Source organism: Camelus bactrianus, chromosome 26 (assembly GCF_048773025.1).
Source record: "Camelus bactrianus isolate YW-2024 breed Bactrian camel chromosome 26, ASM4877302v1, whole genome shotgun sequence".
NCBI lineage: Eukaryota > Metazoa > Chordata > Mammalia > Artiodactyla > Camelidae > Camelus > Camelus bactrianus.
The window spans coordinates 30,782,214-30,795,878 of NC_133564.1; the positions used below are offsets into that span (position 1 = coordinate 30,782,214).

Below are 13,665 nucleotides of genomic sequence, written 5' to 3' on the forward strand. Positions count from 1 at the left end.
CAGTAAATTCTTGAGAGGGTGCAGAGGGAACGGATGAAAAATAACGTGACTAGAGGAAGCAAAAACACCTGTGCCTTCTTCTCATGTGAGACTGAAGGAAAAAACAAGACTTCATATAGGAAATTTGACAAGTTGCATTTAGGAGGCATCAGAAACTGAACTTTGTGACTGGTCGGGTTACTGGGCTGAGAGGGCAGTGAGTAACTGAGGACGGCTCTTAGGGGCTAAGGAACCATAAATCCATTAGGCTACTTTTGACCACACGAACCTTCCAGGTTGCATCCTCCGTGAGAACCATTACGCGAATTCTCAGAGCATGTTCTGCCCTTAGTTTTTCTATCTATCTTAGAGAAAGGGAGGGAGGAGAAGATGTGTATAGACAAATTACTTTTCAAATAAATTTGTTTACAACCTTACAACCCAAGTGAAGGGTCTGCTGGGCAAAACGTAGCGTTTTCGGAATTTTCACAGTGCAGGTCTATTGCCTGGAACTTCTCATCTTCTTTTAACTTCTTTAACTTCTTTTAACTTCTTTAAACTTCTTTTAAAGGACTGCCAATCAGTCCACATTAAAGTGAATTCAAACCCTGATGGTACCTTTGACAGACAGCCTGGCAGTCAGATCTAGTGAAAAGAGGAATGGCTTGGAATCAAAAACAACAAACAAACAAGTAAACAAATCAAATCTTATATTCACAAGCATGAAAAGAAAAGAGCTTTTTTTTTTTTTTTTTTTTTTTTTTTTCTGAGCTGGTTTTGTTTGCCTGTTTCTTTTAATCAGCAGCATTTACTTGCTTACTCAGCTTTGTGAAGGAGAAAGTCCACGGCAGTGTGGAATTCAACCTCAGACCAAGGTTCTCCCCTGTTCCCGAGATAACTGCACAGCTTTGGAGCAGTTGTCTCTTCAGGAGCAGCTTTGGTGCAGACACTTCAAACAAAATTATGGAGCCTCAGAGTCCGAATCTGAAGACAACACCATCATTGACTTTAGGAAGATTTCACATTTCCGAAGACTATGGCTTTCTTCTTCCAAGTCCTCTGGTAAGGACAGAGCCCTGGGCGAAGTCAGAAAAAGGTTTCTTGAGATGCTGATTGGTTTGTTTGTTTAATACATGTGCTCTTTAAGAAAGGTGCAATGTAAGTGCCAAGCCGCTGACATGAGACAGATAACACACATAACGCGCAGCAAGAGGCGTGACAGCCACAGCAGAGCAGTTCAAATGGGATGTTTTACTCTCCGTTTCTTTTAAAGGACTGCCAATCAGTCCAGTAAACTTAGGAACAAATGGGCAGTTATCAAAAAAAAAAAAAAAAAAAAAACAACACTAAGACAGAAGTCAGATAAAGATTAATTGCATGGGCAGATCAATTTATCTTGACTTGCTAGTGGAAGAGAACAGAGAAAACAAGAGACACTGGGTGCCACTGAGGCTGGTAGGGGGGTTAGGGATTCACAGAAATTGCCGAGAAGAGGAAAGAACACTTGAGAACAAATAGTGCTTATTACTTAACCGTTCTTATCGGTCAACCTGTAATGCAATTCTGTTTCATCAGTTAACCCTGTTTAATCTTTGAACGTAGTGTGAGGTCTAAAATGTTAAAACTGTCAGAAAACTTGGAAACCATCTGGTCCCACCCCTGTCCTTTGTATTTGGACTAGCTGAAACCAGAAGTAGCCCGCCCAGAGGCATATTAGCAACAAAAACAGAACTAGTGGTACTCAGGACTCTTTCTTTTTTTTTTTTTTTTAAGTGCCACATGGAATTTATTTGCAGGGAGCATTTGGGGTAAGAGAGAAAAGAAAGCAAATTATCAAAACGGTCTCCACTAGCACGTGGGAGGGAGCAAAGAGGCAGAGGCGGTTAGGCAGGGAGTGAGTACTCAGGATGCTTGACATGTTTTTTCTACTACGTCATAAATAAGGCTCAAGGCTACTATGAAGAATCCAGGGACCCCACGTTGCAGTCATTGCCGTAACTTATTAGATCCAGTTTTTTCCTTCCATCGGCCTCATTGGTCCTTTAACTGTGACTAATGAATGGGCTGGAATTCAATAAACTTTTATCAAATACCTGAGTATGTTAACAGAGGAATACAGACGAAGGCAGGACCTAGTTGCTGGTCCCCAAAGCCCTCTGTAGAGCTGGGAGTTGTGAGAGCAAGTCACAGGTCTGCAAGTAACCTGAGCGTTGAAAGTAATCACTTCAGGATTGGCAGATACAAAGCACTATGTACAGAATAGATAAGCAAGAAGGTCAATTGAATAGCACAGGAAACCAACTATATTCAATGGCTTTAGTAACCTGTAATGAAAAAGAATATATATATACACACACACACACACATATACATACACACACACATACATACATACATACACACAACTGAATATATATATATATATATATATATATATATATATATATATATACACAACTGAATCACTATGCTGTACACCAGAAACCAATACAACATTGTAAATCAACTAGACAACAATTTTAAAAAAAGCAATGACTTCAGAGTGCAGAGGAAAGTTGTAACCCAGAACACTGGACTGTGTTCTCTGACACTGCCACCAGGGTGACCAGGAATGTCCAACTGGAACTTATTTACAAAACTGACACAGACTCACAGACACAGAAAACAAACTTATGGTTACCGGGGGGGGGGGGGGGAAGCGGGTAGGAAGGGATAAATTGAGAGTTCAAAGATTCGCAGATACTAACTTCTATATATAAAATGGATAAACAACAAGGACCTACTGTCCAGCACAGGGAACTCTATTCAGTATCTCGTAGTGACCTCTAACGAAAAAGAATATGAAAAGGAATATATGGATGTATATGGATGACTGAAACATCATGCTGTCCACCAGAAACTGACACACCATTGTAAACTACCTCAATTAAATACCTCAATTTAAAAAAATACCTCAATTAAAAAATTGTAAAATATCTCAATTAAAAAAAAAAGAATGTCCTTTTGCTAGACACTGAAGGGGTTTCAAGATGCAGGAATTTCCACGCTAACCCAGCAAAGTCTTGGGCAAACCAGAATTATTCAGTCACCCTACCTCGCACTGACTAACCCTTGGGACCTTGAATGAATCAGAAGCTTTGCCTGCCCTTCAGCTTTCACATGTATTTAGATGGAGATCTAGGGCTATCCTCCAGCCCCGATGGGGTAAGGTCACCATCACTGTGTACCCTTCTTTTCCGTTTCCTTTCTTGTAAACAAGAAAACCAGATGGGAAACAATGCCACCACTCAGTGCTTGTGGCTTGCTGAGCCAACACAAGACTGTATCTGTCCTGCGGTTCGGCTGATGGGTACCCGGAGAGGAGAATTCCATTCTGGAGCTCACAGAAACACTTCCTGGAAAACTGGGTCTACTCTCGCAGCCCTATGTCAGAGTGCCAAAGACTGCAATTCTTTCTTTGAGTTTTGGTTTCACTTGTGGGAGAATGTGAAACATCTCCATTTTGGGGAAGAGTCTTCACACACCAGAATCTGCATCAGGCTTGCTCAACTGATCAGGAAAGAATCTGTCACCACCCATCACCAGGCCACAGTGGTGTCACAACTGACGACACATTGGGAAATATCAGATACTGACCATGCCGAGGGCATACCCCAGCATGCTCTTCCAGCAAGCTTGCTTACTAACTTACCATAAAGGCTTACTCCAAAGTCTCTGCGAAGAAAACTTAGTCAAGCCAATGAATCAGCAAACACTCTGGCTTTGTGGGAGGGCGGACTCGGTTTCAAATACTCTCCTCCACTATTTCTGTAAACTCTGAAACATTTCCAGAGTCTTGTGTTTCAGTGAGGAAAACAGCCAGCTTTCAGACCCAGGTCCCTACATAAGCCACAAAACTCCCTTGCCAGAGCACAGGTCCTGTGTTTGCATGTGTTTGGGTGGGTGGGTACAGAGGGCTCTTTCTTTAGACATAAAGAAGATGAGGAAATTAGCTTGACAGGAAAAGTGGGGTCACGAGAGACGACAGCAGGAGACCGGACTGCAGTAGGACTGAGAGAACCTGAACGTTGGCTCAGAGTTTGCATCTCACACATCTGATAAATGAATATATTCCTAGCAGAACATTATGTGCAGGGTGAGTGAGAGCAGGTGTTCCTGGACTGCACACCAAAATTCACTGGGGAGAGTAAAATAAATACTGATGCCAGGATCCCAGCCAGAAGCTAATTCAGAATCTCCAGCCTAACAAACTATGAGAAACAGTAAGAAGAGCTCGAAGCAGTTTAAATACAGACAGAAAGGAAGGGGGACATTTTAAAGGTGCGATGGAGCAGAAGAAAAGGAACGGCGCAAATAGTCATGGGGAAGCCGCAAACTTTATTCTGTACGGTGATTAAGCAAGCATTTGGGAAAAATACATACTCTTCTGTAGAAATTCAAAGCACCTAAGAGAAGTGGTGGACTCAAGCTGCTTCGAAAGCAGAATAGAAACATAATTAACACAGGAGGCTACAGTTTCCTGATACAAAGTGGTGGTAGGAAGAAATCAGATATTTCCTTGAGAAAATTATTGCCATCTCTGCTGCTGTCTGGGGCATATGCCTGATCGTGGCGAATGGGGATTTGAGGCAATGAGGGTAATACAGTGGAGAGAGACACAAAGAGATCAGATTTCATAATCTTTAGCGCAGATCAATAAAGAAAGATGTGTTTGGTGGGATACGGATTTCCTTCTGTGCCAAAATTCAGGAGCCAGGAGAAGGGAGAGGAGCCAAGGGGGAACCGGGTGGACAGGGGTAAGGAAGTGGACGTAGAGACAGCCAAGACAGACCTCTAGAAACTGGAATTCAGAACAACGAAACAACTTGAGAGTTCCTCACTCAGGATATCTGAGCTGCAGAAAAGCGTAAGACAATGTGGAGGTGAGCTGCCAGATCTGAGAAAGGAGGCAAAAATCGAGCATTGGAAAAATATCTGCTACTTCCAGTCAAAAGGAGGCTCAGGGAGTCAATTCATTCCCTAGGACCGTTGTAACAAATTACCGACATTTTGGTGGCTTAGGACGCAGAAATGTGTTCTCTCCGAGTTCCGGAGGTCAGAAGTCTGAAGTCAGGCGTCGCCAGGCCCACTCCTCCTCCAAAAGCTCGAAGGCAGAACCCATCCTTGTCTCTTCCCTCTTCTCGGGGCCCCAGGTGCTCCTTGGTGTGGCAGCATCACTCTGCTCTCTCTGCACCTGCATCTCCTTCCCTCCTGCCTACAGCTTCTCTTGTCGGGACACTGCCATCGGATCCGCCTCGATCCAGGATGAGCTCATCTTGTGATCATTAACTCAATGACATCCTCAAAGACCCTTTTCCAAATAAGGCCACATTCAGTTTCCAAGTGAACTTATGTTTGCCGGTCGGGGCTGGGGGATGGGGGTTGGCACACTGTTCAACCCACTACAGGGAGTGAGGTGAAGAAACAGAGGGAGGGGGGAACCTGGACAAAAGGGGAACTAAAGCTTTGTCTTGTCCTGAATATCTCGAAGCTGAGCATCCAGGCGTGGGAGGGTGAAAGACAGTGAGACATGAAGGTGTGAAACACAGAGTGGTCAAGGAGGCACGAGGACCCAGTTAAGTACTGATGGGTTTTGGCAGCAGACTGTTCACCAGTCTGACCTCGATGTTCTGAAGAAAATTCACATGCTATGCTGTCAAACTGTAGCTTTAAGATCAGAGGACTAACTACTACATATAAGATAGATAAACAACAGGACCCTCCTGTAGAGCATAGGGAATCATAGTCAATACCTTGTAATGGCCTAAAATGGCAAAGAATATGAAAAGGAATATATATGTATATAAATATGCATAAATAAATCACTATACTGGACACCAGAAATTAACACAACATTGTAAATCGACTATGCTTCATTGAGAACAAAAAATCAGAGGAAAGCGAGACTATGAGAAGTCACCATATGGGCAAAGGGTAGACAGTTAAGTTAAGCCACAGGAGCTGAATTTCCAGACTTGTTTTTCCAAATGCGAGCACTGTAATCATGTGACCACAGTCACATAGGAGAAGAGACCTCTTCTCTCTGCTTCGATTTAAAAGGATCAGCTAGATTCACGTTTCTGAAGTGGTTGCCTGCGGAGTGGGACAGGAAAGGGAAGCAAAGATACATTCCAGAGAGCACATAAATACGATTTTTAATTTTGTGTTTTTCTTCTCTGACTAGATATTAAAAGGAAACATTTTATGTTACAGAGATAACTTGCAATTGGAAGATGTTTCCGTAAAGTAAAATTTTAGTTTCTTCTTCTTTTCTTTTTTTTCCAACTGAGGTCTTTGGATCTTTGGGAAATTATTCTCGGGGACCCATGAAAATTATTCCTTTAAGGAAATTCTATCCATTACTCTAGTTGAGAAACAGTAGGTAGTTAACGTGACACATTCTGTTTAACGGCATAGACAGACGCTGTAACAGCTGTGCTGAGATGATTCTGAAGTCCAGCTAAATCTCTTCTTGGGTTTAAAGCTAGAAGTCGTATTTGGTCTCTTTTGACCTATTTTGGTTGTGTGAGGATAACAGTTCCTGGGCAGGCTGTGAGGATCAGAGTGAGCAACCACTACAAGTCAGATCTTCCTACATAAAAGCCCTCATAATTCTGACACTCTGCGGTTTGAGTCTAGAACTTAACACGAGGTGAGGCACAATTCTGCGTTCTTCTGACAACAGGATTAAGTTGTTACCATGCAGCCTAGATTTCCTAAATTGTGATCAACTTGAAATGGAGTATTTTATCACATTTCATACTGTAATTACATCAATAGTTATCAAAGTATGTGTCAATATGATTTTGAAACATACAATTATTGTAAGTATCTCCCAACTGCTTTTAATAACATCTTATGACTCCCATTACTGATACAAAATCTTTCAATTATCTATAATCTCAGGTTAATGAGTGCCATAAACGGACAATCCTCTGCTTGAAATCTTACTTTCAATGACTATGTTATTATTGATCTTTAGAAATTGGGAGACTACTGAAGTATGATTCCTCATTAGTCACACAGTATTTTTATGAGAAAATATTCTAAATATGGCGATTCTCTTACTAAACAAATAAAAGCATATTAAACAAAAATTGGAAAATGGAAAAGAGTAGGACACTCATTATTCACAGCTCCACCACAAAATCAAAATACCGTTGGTGTCGGGGGTGCAATTTATCTAAGGGTGTGTATGTCGGGGCAGGTACTTGTGTGTGTGCCTGCCAAGTTGTAAAGTTGTAATTCTGTTGCATATCAAAGTCTGCATTGTGCATTTTTAACTCAATGCTATAAAATAATAAACCTTTGCCTGAAATTAACCAGTCTTAATAATACAATTTTCATGGTTTCATTAAACCCCATTTGCACGATACAGCACTGCGACATTTAAATGGCACACTAGACATTTTGGTTAATTTCAGTTTTTCTCTCTTTGTACATTAAACTGATACCTAAAACATCTGTGTCTAATCTACCCTTGCTGTCTGAATTCAAAGCAAACCATCTGCGCAAACATTTCATATCTTGTTCCTAAAACTAACTTGTAACCATCAGCTAATTTTGAGGGCAATTGTTTGGACCACTTCCCCATCCTTCATTTTAACCTCCAGCCACTTGTTCTCTCTCTCTAGCGTCCAGTTAATGTCCCTTGCCTGATTTACTATGCCCTCAATTTTGTACTGGAATTTCATTTCTGTTTCAATCTAGTGAATTTTTTTTTCAGGCACTTAGGTAGAGGCCTAAGGATACAGATGTGAGTAAAAAGATTAATGGAAACTCTGTACTCCAGACTAAAGAAAATTTTCATTGAAAGTATGGGACCAGAACCAAAGATCTGGGGAGGGGAGGCCCCATAGATGAGTGAATTGATTTGGTGCCTATGAAAAGTTTTTACTATTTGTCCAGTATTTATTATAGAAACACCTGAGCTCTCATTCTGGGTACAGGGAAGGGACAGAGACCGTGAAACTCTCTCCTGCGGCTGCTGTCCACGGCTACTGGGCTTCGGTCCCAAATATGTTTACCTATCCCTTAGGAAAAAGCAAAAAAAAAGAAAAAAGAGAGAGAGAGAGAGAAAAAGTAAAGAGAAGAAAACCTGATCATTGTCAAGTTCCACCTTGGAAGGCATCTGAGCAACCGTTTACTGTTACTCTGGTGTGTCCTCAAACAGCTTATCAAAATGTTCTCTCCAAATCTTTTCTATACTTTTTCTGAGTTTTTCTCATTTTGTGTATAATAATAACTTCCCAATAACAAAATATAATAATGCTCCAAATTGATTGATCTTTGAATATATTATTGAATTCAATTTGACAATATTTTATTTAAGAATTATATTTTTTCAGTGCTAGAGCGCATGCTTAGCATGCACAAGGTCCTGGGTTCAACCCCAGTACCTCTATTAAAAAAAAAAAAAGAGTTACCTTTTTGTATTCATACATAGTCTATTTCAAGGGTTAGTCCTGAGGTTATGTTATCTTCATGAGACCCCCTTGGATGCTTTCTCATCTTTGTCTATCCTATGGAACTTGATCGTAAGACCAAAGAAATTTTAGGTGGTAAGTTTTTAATCACATTTTTCATTTCCTCTATGCTTATTGGTCCATTTAGTTTTCACACGTCTAGACAAAAAATAAAATTGATCTTTTACAATTTTCCAAATGGGGTTTCGATTCAGATTTTCATGAGCAAGACTGATAGATACCATTCTCTCATATTTCATTAAGAGTTGAGTTTTTCTTATTTCCTGTGATAGCCCCTTTATAATGTATAATAATATAACAGGAGAAATCATTCATTGGTAGGTGCTCAGTTTGAACCAAGCCTTGTGTGAATCTTAACTGCACATTTTGCATGGGAGCCTCGCAATAATCTTCACTCTCCCCCATTGATTCACTGGAAGATGAGTGGTTCAGCGCTGTCTCTGAGTTGTATCTCCTAGCTGTCCACCTTTTTCTTTTCCACCTGGTCCAGTCCACCATCATTTCTCCCCAGACTGTTGCCACCTCACTTGTCTTGGCCATACATTCCATATACATATGAGTCATTTTTTAACTTTTTGAAAATCATACTTTGACAGATGTAAAAGTCCAGGAAAAAAATAACCTAAAACAAGAACGTGATTTTTATTAAGAAAGGAAGGCCAAAGATTTGAATGTTCCTGTCCATCACACCTCTGGGTCTTCCAATCATTGGAATGAGAGGAAGAAAAGCATGTGAAGCGTCTCTCGACTTCTGGTCCCCTTACCCCAGCCCCTCATCTCCCCGGCCCACTGTCTGTCCCCATGTTTACTTTCAGGACATACTGGAAAGTACACTGAACTTGGAGTCAGAAGAGGTTTGACCTGGCCACTGACCAGATGTGTGACCTTGGAAAAGTTATACAATTTCTGTCGGCTTGAACTTCCTCTATCTCAAAATGGAAATAATGAGATAATACGGCCTATCCCATAGATGGATTAAAGATTTAAGAACCAACAATTAAACTAGAGATAATCTAAAAGAAATGATATTAGGAACTTTCTAAGTGTCCTTTAAAACCCAGTGGCATAATGAAAATGTTGGTTCATCTGACTACCTTGGTCCGAATGCCTATTTTACAACGCACCCAAAATGCAATGACCGAGGCACAGGAAAAGATATTCAGACTCATTAATAATCATAGAAATGTAAATTTAAACAACAGAATGACAGCATACACAGATTCTGGAAAACCACGTAACAAACTTCCAGGGGTCGTCATTCTAGACGGGAGGGTAAGAATTAGTACACTTTTACTTTCCATCTTATAAATTTAGTGCTTTTTGGCTGTCTTTCCATTAAACATGGATTGCACTATTTTTAATCACCATTTCTGAGAAAGGTGTATTTTTGGATGGCTATTTTAATAAGTTTATTAGATACTGAAATATTATAGAATTGTAGTGCAAATAATACAACATGTATTATAACTTAAAAACAACAAAACAAAAAAATTTGGTAATGCACAGTGCTGTGAGAATCATAGATAAACTGGCACTCCTGGTATATAGTGCATACTATAACTGCGATTATTAATTCATGTACTTTTTCTGTTAAAAAGTAAAAGAAGTAGTTCTCAAGCTTTCCATGTGCAGAATCTTTTTGTTTTTAATTGAAGTATAGTCAGTTTACAATGTGTCAATTATTTCTGGTGGACAGCCTAATCTTTCAGTCATACATATACATAGCCATATTCATTTGCATATTCTTTTTCATTATAAGTTACTACAATATATTGAATACAGTTCTCTGTGCTCTACAGTATAAACCTGTTCGTGTGCAGAATCTTTAATCCAGTAAATCCACTTTTATAAATCTGTCCTAATAATGAGAAACCACCTAAAAATACGTGTGTAAGGATGACTGTTTCAGACTTGTTAACGAGAGTGAAAAACTATAAGCAATTAGTAACAGTCATTACTAGAATACTGGAAGTGTATACAGGTTTTAAAACAGATGTGACAGGTAAGTATTAACTAACACCAAAAGGGTGGTAGTTAGTGAAAAATCTCATCAACTGATCCTGTCCCCCATACTGTAAATATTTTTTTAAAATCCAGGAATCAAAAAATAATTTTACATAATTCAACATTTTCTTCCATCTCTAGAGGAAAAGCCCATTGGGAGGGTGAGCACATTTTTAACGGACTGCGAAATAGCTTTAAAAGCTTTCCTCCCCTTACTTTCAAGGTTCCCACGTTCATGGCTTTCAAACTTTTGGGTACATTAGCTTCACCTCCGGGGCTTGCTAAAACACATACCGCTGGGTCCCGGGCCAGAGTTTCAGATGCAATGCATCTGGAGTCAGGGCCCAGGAATATGCACGTCTAACAAGCTTCCAAGGGATGATGGATGGGGACCACACCTGGCACCCCAAGCGATATGGGAGTCCAAAGAAGGGAGAGGATGAAGAAGAGGAGGAAGGGAAAGAAGATGCTAGGACTCTAAAGGGAAAGAACAAGAAACATGAAAGAACAGAGTGTATCCTAGGTTGAGGCAAAATGTAGTATTAAGGGTGTCCATGCAAGCCAGGAAGCAGAAATCCAGGAAGCTTTAATTTAATTCCCAGAACATGATCCCTTCCCTAGGCATCAAAGAAGAAGGACAGAGGTGGTGATGTAGTTACAACTTTTCATAAAACCCATTTTATCTTTTTTACATTTATTTTTATTTTAAAAGAAGTCCTGGGGGTTGAACCCAGGACCTCCAACATGTGAAGCACGTGCTCTAACACTGAGCAGTACCCCTGCCCCCTACAAAACCCACTTTAAAAGGACCGTCTGAATACTCACTCTGCATCTCCTGGAAACATCATTGTCCATTGTCTTTGCAACTGCATTCAAGTTTTGCTCGTGAAACATATGCATCGTGCAGATGAGAAGAAAAATTTGCCAGCTCAGAGTCAGTTTAGCATAAATCTCTCTGCCTTTATTTTCGCTGCCACTATTAACTCTGCTGCGACGCTGTGAGTCCCCAGACATGGGTCAGTTTCATTTATCAGCCTTTTCGACTCTGCACCACCGCTGAGCATGGCTAGGGAAAATCAAACCCCCATGCTTATAAATGTTTTTCTATTTGGGAGAAGAGGAGGGGGAGCACAGGAGACTGCCTCCTCCCAGAAGCTGGGGTACAGGGTGAGGCACATATGAAGAGGAGACCTTGATGTGATTTCTTCTGAGAGGAAGTTGCTGGGGCCCAGGGCAAGCTACCCTCAAATAGGCCTCAAGGCATATTGATTATTTTGAATTAAAGTTACTTAGAGTCAATGCAAGAGGGACTTCGTTCTTCCTCTCTCTCTCCCTAAGCAGGAAGTAAATCTCTCTTGTGAGAGGGCCTTCCCTGCACCTGAAGGTAGAAAGACACCCTTTATCACCAGAGGTAGGGAATTCGGGCCGAGAAGCCTGCATAAGCAAACCTGTTACCTCCTTCATTGACCACCCCGAGCCCTAACTCTGTTTAGATTCTTCATTAATTAAGTCCCCAAAGGCTAAGCTTCTTTGTCCTGTCAATTCCTCACAATTTTGTTGTTTGTCAAAAAGTTTAAAAGTTGCCTGCTTTGGCCACTTCTTAAGTCTCATTTCTACGAGACTCGTGTGAGTGCACAAACTAAAATTTATTTTTCTCCTGTTAATCTGCTTTGGGTCAATTTTACATTTAGCCCAGCCACAAGAAACCAAGATGTGTGGAGGGGAAAATTCCTCCCCCCCGGATAATATCTATACTAAAAATTGAAAATGATCACATTTGGTGTCAATTGGATTCACTGGGAAAGCCGGTAAAGGGTGCCCAACTGGTCCTGAATTGAGTCAAGGTCCAAGACAGAAAAGGAGGGGTTACATAAAGTCTCCAGTTTTCAGAGATTGCATGTTGGGTGTTAGGTTCACCCAGATTCATTTTAGATTCTGAGTGGCAGAGGACTTTCAACAAGTGACTTCTGGGTATAAGATCTATGCCTCATATAGAGCTATATCTCTCCAAACTTATAGTTTTCAAACTTCCCTAGGTTTGTAATATCATTACAATATACACAGGATATTACATATTGAATTTCCTGTTCCTTTCCCTTCTCTAATTATTTCAGCACTCACCCCGCTCCTCAAGCCACGTGACCTGAATTGCTATCCCCACTGGCTGAGAAAATGTGTTCACAAGAAACAAAGTCCCATAAACTCCAAGCTTTCTCATTCCGTTGCGTCAAACCAGATGTTCCATTTGGGCTCCTCCTCACCTTCCTCCTCCTCTTCCTCTTGACCCTTTACTTTTAATTTCTCCCTCTCGCCTTTTATTTTGTCTCTGCCTCTGATGGCAGCAGACCATAAACCACGCCAGTTTCTTATTCTTAAATGGAAATCACCCTCAAACACAAATTTCCCCTTTGTTACTGCCTTATGGCTTTCCTAAAAAAAAAAAAAAAAAAAAAAAAAAAAGGATGCTATTGGGCTAGGAATCGTCTTGCCTTCCGCCCCAACTCCACCCCTAAAACAAATCATTTCAGTTTTATTTTCCAATTTTTTGGGGAATATTTTCCTTCTTTCCAAATTCACTGTCATTGTGTAAGTTCAGTTTTTGAACAGTATTTCAAAAGCTTCCTAGTCTGACTTTGTATCTCAAAATCCTCCCAGAAAAATGATCTTCCTAAAATTCAGATAGAACCATGTCACCAACATCCATAAAAATAAAGTCTTGATGTATTCCACACAAAGCCCACTTGGTCTGATTTTCCGCCCTCGTATTTCACCCTCCTTTCTCTTAAGCTTTATCTTCTAGTAACACTGAATCACCTGTAGTCCCAAGAAGCAGTTATCTCTATTGAACCACAATCCCGTTTCACTTCCTTCCCATCTTCAAACTGCCACCTAAAAAAAGTCACTTTCAGACCGTAATCTTGGCCCTAACTGTCATATTCCTATGAATATTTCCCTTTAATTCTCTAGAGCAGCTGACAGAATTAGCCACTTCCTCCTCTGCAAGTCGTAAGCTCGCATGCACATTAGTCGCTGAGCATACGATACTGCACTGAGATGCGCCTGGTTGCACTGTATTTACCCCTCACGAGACTACGTGTTCCTTAAGCACAAGGGCTGTGCTTTTGTCACCTGTGTATCTCTGCCGTACCTAGTACAG

The 13,665-nt window shown here is 40.6% G+C and overlaps 1 protein-coding gene across 2 annotated transcripts in view; it reads left to right on the forward strand.

Moving 5' to 3' along the window:
- Positions 1–811: 811 nt before the first annotated feature.
- IDO2 (indoleamine 2,3-dioxygenase 2) overlaps positions 812–13,665 on the forward strand; it is a 57,675-nt gene continuing 44,821 nt past the window's right edge. Inside the window, exon 1 of one of the 2 annotated variants that reach the window (XM_045518801.2) lies at positions 812–1,041. In XM_045518801.2, coding sequence (XP_045374757.2) covers positions 943–1,041 — 99 coding nt within the window. In that variant the 5' untranslated portion in view covers positions 812–942. The remainder of the gene's footprint in view (positions 1,042–13,665) is intronic. The other variant, XM_010958202.3, reaches the window with a different exon arrangement.